Here is a 19,847-nt window from a genome sequence, read left to right on the forward strand (position 1 = left end):
AGTTTGAAGGATTTCAGTCAGCTGGCCTTGTCTAGGATGAGAGACATCAACAATTTAATGAGAGGAGCAGCAGAAACAATTTTGTTGCTTTTAGCCAGGAACAGATTAGCTGACAGTATTTCCAAAGGGCTACCTAGCCATCCACCTGCAGATCACTTCTTCACATGAAAATCAAGTCTTAAATTATTGTCATCTGCAGACTGTACATTAACATTAGAAAATTGAAGGCCTTGGCTCAGTCTCCAGTTGCACATCAAAACTTTACCCACTGAACAGATATGAACTGTTCCCCTTGTTGGCATCTCAGCTGAGAAGGGCTAGGAACAAGTGGCTTTGATGCTGGATTCCATTCTTAACCCTGGAGCTCAGGACAGAGCAGTGTTTGCTGTGGAGAAACAGAGGTTTTCAGTTTCCAGGGCTGTCAACTGGCTATGTTTTAGGAACACAGAACTGCAAAGAGACCTTTCTGGGTAATTCCAGTTCTTTGCTGTTGCAGGGAGCCATATTACCTAATCTTTTCCACTAACTGACCAAAGCTCTGTTTCATAGTTAGCCACAGTATCTTTGTCCCAGTTAGAAGACCCTTTTGAAACATTGCTTTTCAGCTAGAAAACCAAACAAAACAAACCCTCACCACTTCTGAAAATACTAAAGGAGGCAATTTTACCTCTGCTTTATTTGAGGCCTGTTTTCTGGTTAGTTTGAAGGTTGTATTTATCCTTTACCACCTGTTCATCTATTCATTCATTCATATTCAGTAAGAAATGTATTTGAACTTTTTAAGGAATGGAAGCATAATGATACTTGACTGAATACATGCTGGCAGTGACCTACTGCTAAGGATGAACAGTTTGGGTTATCTGTGGAAAGGATCTCTGCTGCGTTACAAGGTCCATTAACATAGCGCATATCTTAGGAGTTGAAGGGTCAAACTCACTCTTGATAAACCTGTGTGGAAGCTGAGGGTTTGTTTAGTTTATACTGCACATTTTTCATAGGAGGGTGAGGGGCATCAGGAGAATTGAGGGGCAGGAGAATAATGTTAACATTCTTCTTGTTCTTGCAGGCTCGGGGATCTGGAGGTGGCAGAAGACGAAATGATGCTGCCTCCCAGGATGATCACGACAAACCCTATGTTTGTGACAGTAAGTAGCACCCAGACAGCCGACTCTGCTTCCAGCCTAGTCCTGCCAGCTTGGTGCACTCAGGGTTCATCTTTTCTTTTCCAGCAAAGTATTCTGCTGCTCTCTGACTTGCATGTTTGCCACCAGCTACTGCTGCTGCTCTTGGTGGTTTTTTTTTTTTTGCATGAAGGAAATAAAATTAAGTCCTCAGCAAGAATCCACTTCCCTTTGTGCTATAATAAATCATCTCTTATGTTTTCTTTCTCTTTCTCTTTTTCTGACTTCTAGGCCTTTTGTCTTCCTTCTCCGTATGTAAGATTCACCCTCTATTTCTTTCTCTGTTTCAGATAGTTACAAACAAAATCATAACTCAAAAATCTCCAGCGAAGATACTTCACCCTTGTATCTCTTTACATACTTGGTGATTCCCTTCAGTCCTTTGGAAATCTCACTGGGCTGTATTTTGAAGATCTTATTCTCATCCCTTATTTAGAAAGGACTCTCGTGGCATCATCAGGAGTTGAGCCCTCCAAAGAAAGAAACACAATTAGAATGCTCTGTTTTGATACATATTCCCCTTGAATATGACCATGCTGTTTGACATCTTTCAGTGGGACTGCAGGTGAAGTAAGGCGTTGCCCAAACTTAAAAGATACCAGAGTCCTATATATGAAGAAGGAGTCCAATATTTGGTACACAATATATTTTTTTTATTATTATGTAGTCCTTGGTTCCTTTCTTCTTGTTATATTCTTTTTTGCTTCACTTTGTCATTTCTGTGAGGGGTACTTGCCTTACATATGTGTTTTCAAGATTTCCCATCTTAAGGCCTGCTAAGGCTGTATGTGCAATAAAAATTTGTACTAGAGTGTCTTCTATTGTACAAGGCAACGACATAAAAATTAATAGAAGTAGGAGAAGAACAGGCAGTCTTTTTTGACACAAAAGTGGTTAGTGGTTTTGAGGAAAATTAGAACGCCCCTATCTCCACTGTTTAACTATCTTGTAGTGTTACTGACCTTAAAAGACCAACCACTACTACGTCATTCTCTGGGTATTTTCTGCTTATTTTAAAAGCATGAAGAAACATGGACATGCATTGTAAATGAAAACTATATTCCATATGGTCAAATAATCTTTCATAGTGAGACCACGTGACTGCATAGTACAGTGATGAACATATTGGGTATATTGCTTCTGCAAGGTGAATATTCTAAGTGCTACTGGGAATGAGTAGAAGTGGAGAGACTTTCACATAAATGGAAGTGTCTGAACTGAAGAGGAAGAGCTCTTTAGCATTTGAAGAGCTAGGAGATTTCTACTGTAGTTAAATAGCTGTTCTTGCTTGTTGGAAGCACTACAGCGTGTCATCAAAGTCTTATCTAGGAGGCCACCGTGTATCTTGTTAATTTCCACAGCTTTCTTCTGCTGGTATACACATAAATATCACTTTTCTGGAAAATCCCTGTAAATCCAAGGACATTTGTCAATGGTCCAGTCATTCCAAGCATAACGTCTCTTTACTGTCTGATCTTGTTCCACTTTTGGAAAGAGCTTACGACATGCATAGCAGTGATTTGCACTAAGTAGATAAAAATCTAAGATTCCAAAGCAGGCAGCAGAAATCTGAGCTGAAGTCTCTGTTTTGGTACATCATTGTACTGGTGGAATTTTGCCTTGGCTTACATTTTGAAGCATAAATTTCCTCTTTGGTTTTGGAACTTTAAACTTTCCTATTTTGTTTGGCTGATACCCTTCATTTTTAAGAAACATATAGTCAGAGGGTGAGTCATAAGGAGTTCTAGAATCCAGATTTTACACAGTAACTACTCCTTTTTCCATCATAGATAGCTGAGGATAGGGTTATGTATTAGCAGAACGCTTACCTGATTGTGGAGCAGAAGAACTATCACAATTGCAGTGCCATTGTCCTGAAATAGGATACTGCCTGTGCTTACTTTCTGTAGAACTATTACATACAATTCATTGTGAGTAATTGCCTTGTCAATTTGAGACTTCTTTCCTGCTTGGGTGATCACTATACCAATAAATGATTTCTTTAATCATTTTTTTCTTTGAAATAATCTGCTAAATATATTTATAGAGAAATCTTAGTGGGATCATGATAGTTTAGATATCGGTTTGCAGTTGTTTGTGTAGAGATGTTTTGGCAGATATTTTAGTTTTATGTGGAAACATACAGGCCAAAAATAATTAATTTGTTTCCTGTTTGGGAGAACGTTATTGCTTCAGTCACGTTATTGATACGAGTAATTACCATAATGGGTGGTCATTATTTTTTTTCTACATTCTGTAACTTACCTCCAGGTTGCTTTTTCTGTATGCATTCTGATATTTGAATTTGGAATGTGATCACCAAGAAGAAGGTACAAGCACATCTAAACCAAATTATTTTTGGTATTTAAATGTATGACCACAGAAATGCACATTTTTTCATACTTGTGTGTTTATGTTTGTAGGAAGTAAGTGTATATCACTAAGTTTCATTAGGAATGAAAAGTTTTTGTGGAACACCTAGTCTGTATCAGTAAAATAATGCAAGAACTGCATCCAGCTAACACTGTTCTTTGTGTTGTAAGACAGCAATATTATTTCTGAAATGGCCTACCATTGTTGGAAGAAGCATTCAGCTATACACGAAAATTAAAACATATCCCAGCTTTAAAGCTGACTGGAAATTTTGAATCTCTGTACTAAGGGATCTTTTCAAAGCTCTCAAATTTTATGTCATCTGGTATTCTTAAGAAAAGGTGGAACCTCTGTTTAATTGTTTGCTTGTTTTGTGGAATTAAACTTCAGTTGATTTTATTGAATATTTACTGTATCAGAAGTTCAAAATGAAATACCTGGCCATTCAAAGCTGCTAACATAATCATGAAATGCTTTATTTCATTAAAATGGCAAGTGAGAAACTAGCTAGCTGGATTTTCACCAGTTGCACTGGACAGCATTGTGCCTTGACCTCTCTTAGGAAAAAAAGCTTGGTTAATAGAAGTGGAAGGAAAACCTGATGTGAGATGGGTATAGGCAGGAAATGATACCACAGCAGAATGATCAGCTGTTGTATCAGAGCAGACCCAAGTATAGCCTGAATACTTGGCTGAAAGACAGAGCAGATGCTTGAATGGATAGTGAAAAGCAGGCTTGAGGAACAAAGCAAGATCTGTGGTGTCAGTCCAGAGAAGTTGAAGATACTCCACCACAGCTGTTCAAGATAAACTCGGCATAGGATTTTAAAGGAGGAAAGAGCGAATGAAGGTTACATACATATGCAACACGAATTGATTTTGTGTGGTTGCCAAATGATATACTGGGGAACCATCATCCCGCCAAGTCTTCTGGTCTTAGAAAATCATTTTACTATTTTCATGTTGTGTGTTATATATTTTCTTTTTGGGTGGGATGTGGAGCTTATCTGAAATTCTATCTAGAAATTTGTTTTCTGATTTAAAAGTTGCAATCAGTTGTAGCACTAGAACTTCACTCTGGATGCCTGCTTCCTTCAGCTGTACTTAGTTTGTGCTGAACCTCCAGAAGTTACTAACTTTCCTGCTGCCCATCCTCATTTGCCTGCTTTCATTCTTCTCATTTTCTCCCTTGCCTGCTTTCATCTCATTTCCCTACTGTGACTTACCTGCACACATAACTACTTCCACCTTTGTTTTCTCTCTCTCTATCTATGGAAAATTTCCCTAGCCCATCTCTAAAAGGAGTTGCTTCTTTCTTCTTCTTTTTTTTTTTTTCCTTTTACTAGTATATCCTTGTCTCCTTTTAGTTTTATTTCTGTATAAACTGCAATTTTAGTGTAACAACTTATGTTTGTATGGTAATATTTATTTATAGTCCCTCTGAGGCTGAGATGCGTATTCAGATCTATTCCTTGTCCAAAAATGAGAGTTGACTGAAACCTTCTTATGATCTCTGCTGGATCAGTGACTAATGCAACCTTACATATATCTAGAGACACAGATCCTACAATCTTTTGTAGAAGCTGGTTCTTTTGTCAAAAACATTTTAGTTTCAGGTTTCTCCAGATAGTTTAGGTGAATTTTCTCTGCTATCTCCTTTCTATGTCTGAAAACAGTTACTGTGGCTTCTTTCAGCTGTGTTTTCTTCTGATCTTTTAATAAGCTTGTTTCTTTTCTCTGAAAAACCTTCAAAGGATCTTATTTAAATAGCAGTGGCCAGAACTAAGTAGAAGGTACTGTTCTGAGTATGAACCAGTTCAGAAGAAAGGTAAATGACTGATGCATTTACATGTCACTTGTATTTACCTATAGAACTGGGATTTGTGCAACTTGCTCTGTTATATATCTCTTAGAGGTACAGAGATTGCTGATTTGTTAGCTTATCTAGTAAACCCATTTGCAATTCAGGACACTCATCTCCAGTGCTATGCTTTCATCTTTCATTGGCAGAATTTTCACCCATGTCCACCATGTGAGTTCGTATTTAATAGACTAGTTGCTATAACTTCTTGTTCCTTCCCTAATTCACCTATTTCTACTGAGTCTGAATATCTGTCATCTTCAGTTTCCTCATTATACTGCCTTCTCTTGTTTATACCATGTTTTACTGATCTATACTAGATGTCATATTAATATTTACTAATTATTTGTTTGAAAGAATTTTTGATTGAAAAAGCTTGCGTGATAAATTTTTAATTACTATTCCAAGATTTTCTCCAAGAATCAATTCTCTGCATGTTTGATTCTTTCACTCTTTATTCCACCCTCCAAATTAATCGTAAAACTAGAGGCAAGCATTGGGCCCAAAATGGACTCTTTCAGGTACTTGAAGATGCAGAAAAGTGCCTTGTGAAGTTTTCAAAAGATTAGGCTCCTAATTCTCGCTGATTTCCACTGGAGGTAGGCTCTTACACTGTTTTCTGTAAATATACCACTAAGTGCCTATCTGCTTGTATTGTGCCTGTAGATCATATAAAGCCTGTCTCTTGGTGAACACTCTGAACTTGACAATGAGCTAATAATAATTATTTAGAACATGTTTGTGTTTATGAAAATGTTTGACCCTACATTCAAACCATTAGAGGTCTGAAACATTCCCCTCATTTTTCTGTGAGTTCATCAGCTGGCAGGGTATTGAAATTCCACAGCTTTAAGGTTATTTTTTTCTTCTCCATTCCCTTTCTCCACTAAATGCATCACAGATTCTGCCAACAAATGCTGGTATTCTGCTGAGTTTCAATGGGGACTAAGGATATCACTCTTTAAGCTTCTTTTAAAAAGTTATTTGTTATGTTGTTCTAGATTGACTTGCCAAATGTAATTCTTTGAGGCCTACTCTTTAGGAACTATTTTCCTGTATATGATCACGAAGTGACTCCTCTAGTAATTACCTTAATAACTTCACTCGCCTTCTTTCTTCTCCCCTTGAAGTGGACTTGATCCTACTGTACTCTTTTTAAAAATTAACTCATTGATTCTCTGAAAAGTTTGCTGGAATACCAAGGACTTGCAAGATAAATCATGATGTAGGCTGATTTTTTCAGTTTTCTGAGACTTAATCTGTTGACTTTATTCTCACTGATATTATGAATGAGTCAAGCACTGTTACTGCTGGTTCTTAGAACAGACCTTCAGCTAAATACCATGATGACAACCTAATTTGAAAATGCTTTGATTTTAGCATTATGCTTTTACATGCTTCTTATAAATCTCCATCATGACTTCAGCTTCCCTTTAAACTTTAGCAGTGTGAGTCGTAAATCATCTCTTGGTATTATCCTTTCCAGTGAATCTCTAAGTAGTTAATAAGCAGTAAGATCTAGAATAAAATGGTTGATCAGATGAACCCAACAAGCAACTCTCCCACCATAGCTGCTGTACTTAGCATTCATTGACAACAATAATGCTAGAAAATCCAACATCAGAAAGGCAAGAACAGAAGTCTGGAGTGGGACACATGGGAAGGGGGGAATAGAATTGACTGCAACAATTTATTCTACTCCTACAGTGTTTCTGCTTTCTGCTTTGTTTCTGCTAGCAATTTATTTATGAAATGTGGAAGTATATAGTGCTGGATATAGGCATTGTTGACCTGTATGTATATTGCTTTGGACTTCAGCATATCTGTGATCTTAATACAGAAGATAGCTTCTGAGACTTGTCCCTCTTGGGACACTGAAACAAAGACTATTTACTACCCTCAGAAAATCCCCTAAATAACTGCTCTGATAAAAGAGATGTATAGCATGACCATACTGATCAAAGAGGTACAAACATAATGCCTTTCCATCTGTGGAGATCAAAATACATTGTATTAACATCTGAGATCTCTAGATATGCAGAGAGTGGACATAACTGTAACAGTAAAGATTATATCACCAAACCAGTGCAAAACAAGGAATGTTTTTTTTTTTTTTTTTTTAGAGTGGTGAGAATGGTGGGACAGGAAGCTAATTTTGAGGAATGCCTACCTTCTAGCAGTTGACTTAAGTTTAGTATTTGACACAACTCAGTTGAGAATAAAGAACAGGAGGCAAAGGAGAAAAGCAAAGACAATGAAGGAACAAGATTCAGTAAAAAACAACAACAACAACAAACACACAAGAAATATACTCCCTCAATTTCCTGTTTCCACTAAAAACATGGATTGTTTCCTTCTGTGTCATACTGGTGACAGATTGTGCAAAATGTATGTGGAGAGCTGGCTGGAACATAGCTCACAGCCTGCCAAGGACCAAATGTGTAACAATTTCAAAATGACAGCAACACAGCTATTAAATATTTGATGAGGAAATCTTTTAAGTCATAGATTTTAAACCTCCTTTTAAAGCAGGGGAAGTATTTTAAATTAATTTTACTCATAGAGAAACATAAACAGATAGAAAATTTGCTTATCCAAAGAGTTACAGGCTGTTACAGGCCAGAACCTAGAACAGAACTCTCTTTTATGAAGTACTCAATGCTTGTGATTTAACTGTCTGCAAATTATGGTTTTTTTTCCCCGCAAGACAGTTGTGTAATTTCTTCATTTCTGTCTTGGAAGGAATGTAAAGTCCTTCATAGGAGAGTGTCTGGTAACCTAATAAAATCTTCCTCATCTGTGCTGTTTGATCTGCGCTGCCATGTTAGTGCTTACTTACTCAGCTTGTTTCTAAGATGGCATTCACATCAGGTTGTAGAAAATATGTCCTCTGAATGCAAGAGGAACTGGAGTGGGTTATGTTCTACAAACTCCTGCTGTTTTCATTGGGCTCAGCTACCTAATTAAAGCCGAAGTCAACTTCCCAGTGTTGAGATTCAGGATGAAATCTACCACATGCAAGGATGATGAGCCTACCCAGCATGGAAAATTAAAGATAAAACAGTCAAAGCCACTGAAAGAAAGGCAAGGCCACCCAGCAAAGTTTATGAAAGGCGCGCTCTCACTTACTATGTATGAGCTGAGTAGTGTTAGAACATAATCGCTAGCATACATTTCTGACTGGGGGAACCAGTTCCCATTATGCTTTTGTCAGCTCAGAGAATGAGAAGGATGTGATGTGAGCGTTGGTCTGGGTGCTGGAACTCATGAATTCTAATCCTGGTAATGACGAAAGATCACTGTGTGAACAAGCCACTTAACCCCTCTGTGGTTCCCATGTTTTATAAGCGAAATGAGTATTTCCCACTCAGGAATGTGGAGGAAGATTAATTAATGTTTGAAAAGCAAGTCTTGTAGTGGGAAGAGTTATATAAGAGCTAAATGTTCATTAATGATCACCCTTTTATAGAAACTGCTTCTTAGCATGGTGATACGGTAGATTAATAAAATGCGCTCTATCTGGAAAATAAGAGGTAAAGAATTTGGGAAGATTCCAATCTGTTGGAGGAACCATGAAGCTCTGACTTAGCTTTTATTTTAGGTTTCAAACTATCACCGAAGCCAATGACTCCTTTACCTGACTAATATCATGATAACCTTTTTCCCCTACAGAAGTCTAATTTGCTTGGGGAATAGGAAATCCCTGTAGTTTCAACTCATGTTTTAGACTTTTTCCGTGACAGGACATGAATTTGAAAGGTGAAGAAGTCTAGACACCCAGAAAATAAGGATGCTGGAAGTTGCAAATCTTTGGTCCTACAAAGGATCTGCTGTTAAGTTGAAGGAGGGAAGATTTAGGTTAAATATCAGGGGGAAGTTCTTTACCAAGAGAGTGGTGAGATGCTGGAACAGGCTGCCCAGAGAGGTGGATGCCCCATCCCTGGAGGTGTTCAAGGCCAGGCTGGATGGGGCCGTGGGCAGCCTGGTCTAGTATAAGACATGGAGGTTGGCGGCCCTGCCTGTGGCAGGGGGTTGGAGCTTGATGATCTATGAGGTCCCTTCCAACCAAAGCCATTCTGTGATATGATTCTATGAAACTGTGTAAACAGAACTCCTTTACCTCAGCCCTGGTTATAAATTCCTCCAAATTCCTTTTTTGCTAGGAACATCTCAGCTTGCTGCCACCCTTGAAGGCTATCTCAAAGAATTTTGCCAGTGAGAGAGGCCCAGCTGCTGAATTACTACTGCCTTAGTTTATATTGATGATTGCTGATTTTTTCTGCTGGGTTTATATACTTTTTTTTTTTTTGCTAGAGAAGGCAAAGTCTGAAAACCCATCTGATTTCCTATGCCATCTTAACCTCTGTGGCTGAAATCCCTACAGGATCTTGTAGGGAGTGGAGACAAGGCCACAGCCTTGGGAGTATCTTCAGGGAATGCAAGTTTCCTTTTGTGAATTGAGGGAGAAAGCTGTATGAGACATTTATTAAAGGATGCTTTGCTTTTGCAAGAAAGCAACTTATCTCGCTAGAATCATAGGGGCTAGAAACATAGGTATGTTTTCATGTAGACCTAAATGAAATGAAGTTTGGTAGAATTTTTAGAAATATTTAAATGTTTTTACAGCTAGGTTAGTAGTAATGCAGGATCAAGCAGAGTAAGAGCAAGATAAAATTGGATAGTGTACATCACATAGCTATTGATTCCAGGTGCCTCTCCTTTGTTAGTACAGTACTGATCATCTGACTGCTCGGAATATAAGTTAAACAGATAAGTTTTTGAGCAATATTAGTAATTCATAGCAAAAATATAATTTTTTAACTTCTATCTTCAAACACAAATAAAGTGTATAGAGCAGGATACATAGTGAAATGCTTCAATAATCTGCTAGAAATGTTAATCTCTCTCTCCATTCTAATAAATGCTATCACAATTGCTTAATTAGAGGGAGTTATCCTTCTGTAATAATATAAACAGTGAGAATTTTGTAATTGTCTCTGGTTTGATGGTGACTTTTGAGTTATGCTTTTCCAAATATTCAAAAAGTGGAAGCTAAGTTACACAGAACTGTGGACTTGTTGTTGTTTTACTCCTTGTCAGCGCCTGTTTCACTGCTTGTCCTTTACTTATTAAGACTTCAGATGAGCAATAGGCAGTTCTCCTCTCCAGAATGGAGTAGAAAAATATTGAGGGACATGATTTAGTGGGAAATATTGGTGATAGGTGGACGGTTGGACTAGGATGATCTTAAAGGTCTTTTCCAACCTTGGTGATTCTATGATTCTGTGACCACTACTAGTAGAAGGGAGACCAAACTTGTGTTTTGAGGACTAAACACCAATCTAACTGTTCATAAAATCTGGCAGTACAGTTAGGTATACATCACAGATGAGGGCAGATGCTTGAAAAAATGGATGAGCATATGCATCTCGGCATTTTAATCCTTCCCAGCTTCAGTTCTGCAGGAATTTTCATTTCTAAATCAAGGGAATTCAAAACCCCTCTGCTAGAGATGCGTTGCATTTGGAACGAAAAACCCTCTGTTCTGTTAGAGTAACTACATGATCATCATCTTGCAGAATGGAGAAAACTGGGATAAAAGTATCTAATCTTCCAGTTCAGTCATTTTATTCATATCATGGGGTTATATCACACGTTTATAATAAAGCAAAGTATTTTCCTTACGGGAGTTTACAAATAAGTTAGAAGAGACAGGGAATGAAATCTGTTATCGTGCTAGGCTTTGATTTACATTTTTCTATCCTCTGCTCTACACTGTGGCTTTTTGTGAGCAATAGCAGAAAAGTAAAATAATGGAAGTTTTACTTAGATGTGAATTATTGCAGTGAGTCTTTTTATGATTTTGTGTTTGCTTGCTTGTTTTTAGAGTCTAATGACATTGATATAATTATGCAGGTGTCTGTGGAATGAGAAGTATCTGTATGCATTGCAGGATACATTTCAGGTATCGAGTGAAGACTTTAGGACTGGATGGTGACTTCCCTCTTGGAGATCTTTTGAAGAGGTGTAACATCAAGGCAGAGAATTAGAGGCTGATGAGTTCTGTTTTATCTTCTGCCACACCTTCCTAGCAAGCTGTGTGGGACAGAGTACTGGATACAACGCTTATTCCTGAATGAAATCCTTGAGACTGATGAAGCTGTACAGTGACTGAAAATGTGGCTAGGAGGAAAAATCTGCAGGAAGGCCACTAAGCTTCTGCCTTTGTTTCCTAGTCTTTCAAAATGGCAGTAATTGTATTTCATAGATTAAATAACTGCATAAAAGAAAATGGACATTCAGAGAATTCTTTGAAGATAAAAAGAGAGAACTTTTAGAAACAATAACATGAATTAAAATCTTTATAGAAGCTCAATTTGTATGTAATGAATTTTATGATGAAGTTTGCCCTTGGATCGAGCTTCTACATTTTTTAGACCTTTCATCAGCCTGAATTGTTTATTCTTGTTCTTACTGCCTGTTGATTTAGTCTTAAAACAAACAGAAATTCAGAAGGATTCCACGTCACGCTTTATTTTATTTATTAGAATTCTGAATGTGAAGTTAACCTGGATGGGGACGTATCACTACTGTTCTTCTAGGAGGAAACTGTGGATGACTTCCACAGTCCCTTGTCTTGAGTGGGAGTTGTGAACAAAGCCATTTATTACTTTTTTAAATAAAGCCTTTTGTAATTTTGTTTTCTTTTCCCAGAGATCAATCATAAAGAAAATAATGTCCTTTCTTCTTGGTCCAGTTCCCCTTTCTGTGCATTGTTTAGCACCAACATCAGAGCTGGCATTTCATTTGATTTTATGTGCAATCTTGTTAATAATCTCAGCAGAGAGGATTAGGGCTGTACGAGCTACAGGGACTGGATGTTCATTTGTCTAGGCCAGCAGGAAGGGTTGCTGGCAGCATGGGAAGAGTGCTTATCTGGGGACTGGGGGGCAGCAGGGCTGGTGTCTGTCACCTTTCACTGACACCCACTGGGAGCATTTCAGGCAGGAACATGGAGTGTATGGTACTACTTCCAGGGGAGAAGGGAGTGCTGTTTTAAAGAATGCTGTCATTGTTGCAGGCTGTCCTGATGTTTCCATTCTCTCTTCTCCTCCCTCCTGTTTCCTTTCCTCCCAGTCTGCGGCAAGCGTTATAAGAACAGGCCTGGGCTGAGCTACCACTATGCTCACACTCACCTTGCCAGTGAAGAGGGTGATGAAGCCCGAGAGCAGGAGACCCGCTCTTCTCCTGTCCACAGAAACGAAAACCACAAACGTGAGTAGTATTTTCCCTTTACCTTTGAGATCCTTTCTGAGGATGTTGCCTTCATCTGTTCTTTGCTTTGTGGAGGCTGGCTTGATTGCCTGGCTCTGTTGTGAGTGATTGGTACCTGGATGCTTGGAGCTAATCAGCCACAGCTCACACCAGTGCTGGCTCAGCTAGTCAGGAATTCATTTCAAACCCAGCATTATCTCTGCAGCAAGTCACTTTTCCATTACTGCTCCTGGGGGGAGAGGGCGTCAAGGAGAGGGGGGAAAAGAAGAGCTGCCCAACCCACCCATTGTCAAGCAACCTCCCAGTGATTGTTAGTACAGATGTCAAGGAAATGCACATTCCGTTTCAGGGGGCTGTCTTTGTTTTGCCTTTGAATAAGACACCTTTATCCATGCCTCAGCTTTTGAGATAGGAAATTCACAACCTCTGTCCTCCTTATCCCTACATTTCTTCCTCGAAAGCCTCACACTCAACTTTACCAAAAGATGCTTCTTAGTTACAGTTTTGGAAAATCTATGGAAAAAATATCACTTCTCATCTGCAAGGAGTGCTAGAACATGAGATGAATTATATGCCTAGGTTTCCCACACCAGTGCAAGGCTGAAAGAAAAGTACTGCCACGAATGGCCATGTTTGTCTATCCTTCCTCTGCTTCTTAGGCACAGAACAGGAGATTAAGGAGACTGTGCTGTGTACCAATTTTTCATAAGACTGGCAAGTCTCTAAGCTGCTGTTTCTCAATTTTCCAGTGTGCAATACTATGGGGTAGTTGCTTGTACCTTGGGATTTGTGTAGATACCTTTGTTCACTTTTGAAAAGTCCTTTCAAATCACAGCGTGAACTGTGTCATTTTAGTTCAGAGTAATGAACAATGCAAACAAAGCAATAAAATATGGGGAGAAATATCCAGGCAAACATGTTATAATGGGTTATGAAGAACTGGAAGACTTATGGAAGTAGGAAAACATTTTCTTTCAAGTCAGATAATTGATAATTGTCCCCAGGGATGGAGGGAGGGGGTTTCCCTCCTCCAAAGCATCTGCTGCTAGCCACTGTATGAGCTTGAAGGGACACTCCCATTTGGCCAGTCTCTGTATTTCTGTCACTTTTATGCCCTGCCTTTCAGTTATTCATGTGTTTGGTAGGTTCACAGCAAAGGTAATTTTGACTCCTCCAGCTGTTGATAAACTTGAGCTGTCAGTGCACCAAGAGCAGCTTAGGCAGGCTGGAGACTGTCAGTGTTCAGCCAGTAGCTTTTGTTTACTTAGCATTTACATTATCTCTAAGTATAGTAATTGTTGGCTTTTTTTTTAATGCCTGCAATATTTAGTTATAGCTACATATCTGAGAGGTGTATCACAAGTCTCTACTGAGTTAATATTCATAATGGCCTTGCACATATGCTCAGACAAAGAAGGGTAGCGTATTTTACCCTTAAGCTCGTCACAGAGGTCAGGGACAGTCTCAGTCCTTGTGCTTCTGGTACTTAGAAATTTATAGTAGTTAGCAAGAAGAGGAGCTAGAAAAGCTGTGGAAAGGTTAGCAGCAGCAGGACTTAGCCCATGGAAAGAAAGGTTTGTTCTGCTGAATAGGAAGGAGTAGAACGGGAGCTACTCAGGCTTGTGTTCCCCCCAGAGCTTCTATGTAATGCATATGCAGCTGAGGGAATCTGCTAAAGCACAGATCCCCAAACAGGCAGAAGTACAAAACCAGTGGGGTAAACTCCTCTGACATCCAGATTTCCAAGCAGAAAGAATCTGCTTAACAACCAGACAGGAGCCAGTGAGGTACAGGCAACAGCTATGCGAATGTGAAGATCACCCCTGGGGAAAGTCCCAGACGCCGGAAGGTAACTCTCCCAAATGGTTTAGCTGTCGCAGTGGCTGTTTGTTCCTTTTTGCCTGTTTATTTGTTTACAGCCTTGAGCTCAGATCTTGCATCTTTGCTCTTTCACTTGGTGATATTTAATTTATGCTGCCATTTATCTTCCATGTGAATGCTAATTGTCCACATTGCTAATGTGCAGTCATTAAATGGTCCCTTTGTACAGGGGAATGGTGGGGAGCCAGAGCATCAGATCTTTCCTCTCCCCTAAGAACTGCTAGGCATGTGTTATGAATTAGATTTGACAGGTTTGCAGTATTGCAGGGCTTGGGCTTCAAGAATCCTCTCTGCATGGGCTTGGGGGAAAAGGGAGGGAGGAGGGGGGATTTTAATCCAAACAGCTAATCCGCAACCTACTGAACAGGAGGACCAGAGATATGGTATAGAGCAGGATCTGGTTATTTGCTTAGCAGTGTGTCAGAGAGATATGAGCAGCCTGATTTAGCAATGGCAAGGCAAATTCAAACCAGCCATTTGGAATTTGTCACGCTGTGGGAGGTGAGCATTGGGTCAGTGAAGTTCAGGCAGGCAGGCATTTGCAGCGTGAACTTCCTTTGTACCTAAGTCTCTGCAGTAGCTTCTGCAGTCTCTGCTCCTTGCAGAACCTGCAGTAATGGCAGCTTTGCTGATGCAGGAATGAGCTTTCTGGAGCTCAGGTCCTACAGGATTCAGTTACTGATGCCCTGGCAGGTACCAGCTCAAGAGCTGATGGCTCCATGTCTTTCTGCACACCCAAACCCATTTATCTTTACTCTTCTCCTTCTGCACAGACCAGTTTGGGTAGTTAATCAAATTATCCAGGGACTGGAAAAGAGATTTAGATAGGAATAACCTATCTGAAAATGAGAGCCACTGAAGAGATACGTATTAAAGAAGAGGACCAACCTAAACCCCAAGTCTCACCTCTCTTGACACATTTCACTGTCCTTGGCAGGTGCAGAAGCTTTATTTACATCTCAACTGTCCTCCTTCATGTAGATTACCCTTTGCTTCAGGGAAGATAGTTCAACAGTATTCTCTTGCTTTTGCCTTTCCTAAAACACCTTGGCCTGGGCTTTGTTTGAGCTTTAGCTGCTTTGTTTATATGCCTTATCTAGCCCTTTGACACAGATATATAGCCTTTCCTCTGTGCCTAGTCTTGCCTTCACCTACACACCCATTTATCACTGACATGCTTTCTGATTTTTGTGTGCGTATGGACTTGTGAAAAAGAGATTATAGAAAACCTTTTAAGAAGTCAAATTCCCTCTTCCTTAAGTCCACCAATAAAAAGAAATTTCTCTTCCACACCATTTTCAGCATTTTTTCTGCTGCCTTTTCCTCCACATGTTGGCACTGACAGCGTGAGATTTGTGAGTCCAGGGTGCATCCAAGGCTGCCACGGAACACCTGCTGTTTTATTCCATCTCACTCTATGGGTACAGGCCAGCTCTGGGGGCAGCTGGTGTTCACAAATTTGGAGACACTTCTGATATAGGAATTACATTAGACTTCTATCTATTGAAATGTGTGTGTGAATGAGTGTGCTAGTATAAATGCGCTTCCTTAGTTCCCAGGAGAATAGGATAGTCTGTCTTCATGGAGAAAAACTTCCTCCCAATTGAAGAAGAATTTTCAGTGGCATTTTGCTGTGTGAAGCATTGGTTAAAGGCAGCTGCGTAGTAAACAGCAACTGAACTTATGCCCATGAGCACTTTGGCCAATGATGATCCTAAATAAAGCACATTGTGCTGGCTGTTGCTAGCCTAGCTGTCACGTGCAAGTTGGGTCATACCTGCAATAAACTTAATAAACAAGAATGTGGTTCCGTGCACTCCCGTCACTCTGCAAGCTTGAGCATCTGACCTGTAGAACCACCTGTTTATGTTATTTTGTGGCATTGGCCTGTTGTGCCCAGTTGCATTGCAGATTTTATGATGTGGATAAATCTCTACTGGAGAGACCAGCCGAAGTTGTTTGTGTACTCTAAGCATAATTGGATACCCAGTCTCCAGAGATAAAAAATTAATGTGCTAACCTCAGTTTGCCTTCAAGCTGTCCTCCAGCTCCCCCACACAGTCATCTTTGAAACATTTTTATTTCCATCCAGGCAGGGGGCTGGCCATGAATAAATGACGAGAGTCAGCCCCTCGGTTGGAGATGAGCTGTTTGTTCCTCTCCACAAGCAGCATCAATTTGAAAAGCCACATCAGGCCTACTTTTTCCCTGCCTCAGTGCTTATCCTCGCTGGGGCCATGATAGGAGCCACATCTGAATGCAAGGGTGCATCAATGCCCACCTTGTGACAAGATACCCTGCAGCAGCAGGTGCCTTTTCAGTGAGAACATGTACATTGCCTTGATTTGACTTCTCATTAGTTTAATCTCCCCCTCTCTCTCTTTTTTTTTTCCTAGGGCTAGTTTTAATGAAGAAAAAAAGAATACTAAAAGAAGCTGGAAATGAATAATGATTTCCACTCAAACTCTGTTTGCAGTTGTAAATTTCTCAGACTTTTTGTGCTTGTGTTCTGAGATCTTAAGATAGAGTTTTGGAACACTGGAAAATCTCAAATTATGTACAGGGACCCATATGGAGCCTTTGGTTGATTTGTTTGGAGGGGTTTGTTTGTTTGTGTGTGTGCTTATTTTTTTGTGTGTGTATGTATGTGTTGTTTTTTCATGTACTCCTTGGCCAGAACCTGCAATGTCTTAGATGTTCAGCTCAGTGAAGAGAAGCACCCGTCAGTAGTTTGTGGGAAAATATTTCCAATTTGACTAACTAATTGAAAACCATGTGTTGCTTCAATTATGTCAGTTCTTGTGACAGAACGATATTGTTTATATGTTTTATATTTTTTTTTCTTGCCCTCTCTATGCTTTTTTTGTCCTCCATGTAGATTTCAAATCAAGTAAGACCCAAAAGCTTTGATGCAATTTGAGCTTAGGTGCTCTGCCTTCTCACATTCCTCCAGTTAGCAATTTCTAGAGCCAAAGTCTACAACATATTGTAGTTGTATGAATGCTGAGGGATGTTGCCAGCTGGGCTCTATATTGGTCAGTGTGATCCCTCCTTGTGTTCCTTGTGCTGACATGAATGCTGTATTTCAATGGACAGAGGACAAGTCTCAGGACAGGAACCCAGCAAAATCAGAAAATCTGTATTTTAACATGTCAGAATCTTTTGTCTGCTTTACTCTTCTTGTCTCCTACTGTTTGTTCTCACGAGGCACTGGAGAGTTACATCACAGTCCATTCCCAATGATTCACTGTGAGCAATGGGATTTTGGCCCATGTCTTAAGTGCTCCTGCATAAGACTCTCTGAGATCATTGCACTGGCATTTGTATGAAGTACGCCTTACAGTGCAGGAATACTGACTCCCCAGATCTACAAGATCTCAATAGCTGATGTCGTATTTCCTTGCTCCGCCTTCTGCTGTCCACCTTCCAACTCATTCCTTCATTGTTCAACTTAAGGCCATATCAATTCCCGGCCTTAATTGAAAAGATGTGATCAAAAGTTCTTCCTTCCCCCGCATTCAGAGGCTTTCTGTGACTCCCCCAGAATGCCTGCTTCTGGTAGCCATCCCTTCTTGCAGCTTATAGTGCTCCTTTAGCTGTGTCTCTCCATGTGCAGTGGGTATAGCAAAGGCAGCCTCTCAGAGTTGCTAAAAACTGTGTGAAGGCAGTAGCTTCCTCTATCCTCACAGCACCAACTAACCCAAAAAGGCGACCAAATCCAGTTGCTAGGGTGAACTGGCTGTATTTCTTGTGGGTGGTTGGCAGCACTTCTTGGAGCAGCACAGCCTGCTTCTCTGTCTGCCAGCAAAAAGTGTGTCCACGCTGTGCGGTGGAGGGTGGTGTGGACAGCCCAGGCTAGCGAGGTGTGGGGCTGTGCAGAGGGGTGAGCCTGGTGCTGGGAACAGAGCAGCAGCAGTTCCCAGTGCTACACACCCAGGTTCATGCTCGCTCCAAGCAGAAATTATGCAACTGACTATTGTGCCACATCAGCACAGTGGTATCACCACCAGTGATGGCTGTGCCTCTAGCCAGGTGTTGTCCTGCTCTTCTCTCAGAAGCTATACTTCAAAAAAAGCTATTGTCTGAGTGCTGGTTCTCTTCCCTCTCTCCTAAATACCTGTGTTTTTTTTTTAGTTTGTAGTAATATCTTGCTTGAGCCTGCCTGTCCTCCGCAGATGCGTTCTGAGCAGCAAATTAAGGGGCTGTGCCTCAATTCCTTACACTTGAGAGATGAAGTAATAACAGGTGGCAAGACCAGAGGCAGGCCCAGCCTGGCACTGCGGTCGCTATGGAAACGGGCCAGACCTGCAAGGGATGAGTGCTGTCAGCAGCAGGGGGGAAGGCGAGCTGAGCACATGGGGCCACTTACGCCGTAGCTTGGGACTATCTGTCACCAGGTCCTCCAAGCGGCTCTGTGAAGGCAGGCGCAGGCTGTTGGCCAGCATTTTGCTGCACAGGCGGCCAAATGGTGGTCTTGTACTTCGGCAGTGAGATGAAGGGAGGTGTCAGAACGGAAAACTGGGCCCCACCCAGCCTCAGACAAAGAGTCTTGTAGAATTCATTAAAAAAAAAAAAAAAAAAGGCAAGTCCCCACCCCTTTTTCTCTGTTGCAAAGTGCGTTGACTTGATTCAGGCCTGCACGCAGGTTCCCGTGGTCTCTATTGTGCTCTGGAAATTTCTGTTGCACACAGAGTAAATGGCCTTTTGGATTGAATTGAAACCTTCAATGGACTTTATTGGTTTTGGATCAGGCCCAGAAGAAAAAGGTAAGAGCTGGACAAAATGTGTTAGGAAAAATCCCTTTGGGAGTGCATTTATGTCTGATTGTAGCCAACTCACTGTAACCATTTAAATAAACAACGCACAGGCCCCCACCTGACCCTGAGACACCTGCTCTGGTCCTCCCCCTCTGCTGCCTTTCCTTGTGGACAAGATACAAAACAGATAAAATGCTGGCAGGCCTAGATGCATAGCTTATACCATAGCGAAATATTATGCTGTAGTACCTGTAGGTTGAAGAGATACCTGTGACTGTGATTTCCACCTCTTAGTGATTTAGAGATTGTAATACAAATCATTAAGATAACTTCACTTAGAAATCAGATATTTGAGAAAATGCAGGGTTCTAGTCATTTAGCTTTTTGTGTAAAAGGGTCACATTTTAAAGGAAAGTCAAAGAAAATACTTATATTCTGAGTTTTCAGGTTAAAAACAGGGACAATAATTGTTTCTTTCGAGCTTGCCTTCCGTTCTAAGTATTTTCTTCAGCCATGAGAG

The 19,847-nt window shown here is 40.4% G+C and overlaps 1 protein-coding gene across 9 annotated transcripts in view; it reads left to right on the plus strand.

Moving 5' to 3' along the window:
- Positions 1-19,847, plus strand: part of DPF3 (double PHD fingers 3) — a 200,009-nt gene that overhangs the window by 124,006 nt on the left and 56,156 nt on the right. For all 9 annotated transcript variants that reach the window (XM_021401592.1, XM_021401583.1, XM_021401585.1 and 6 more), the window contains 2 exons: positions 1,067-1,145; positions 12,552-12,689. In XM_021401592.1, coding sequence (XP_021257267.1) covers positions 1,067-1,145; positions 12,552-12,689 — 217 coding nt within the window. The remainder of the gene's footprint in view (positions 1-1,066; positions 1,146-12,551; positions 12,690-19,847) is intronic.

This window comes from Numida meleagris, chromosome 6 (assembly GCF_002078875.1).
Source record: "Numida meleagris isolate 19003 breed g44 Domestic line chromosome 6, NumMel1.0, whole genome shotgun sequence".
NCBI lineage: Eukaryota > Metazoa > Chordata > Aves > Galliformes > Numididae > Numida > Numida meleagris.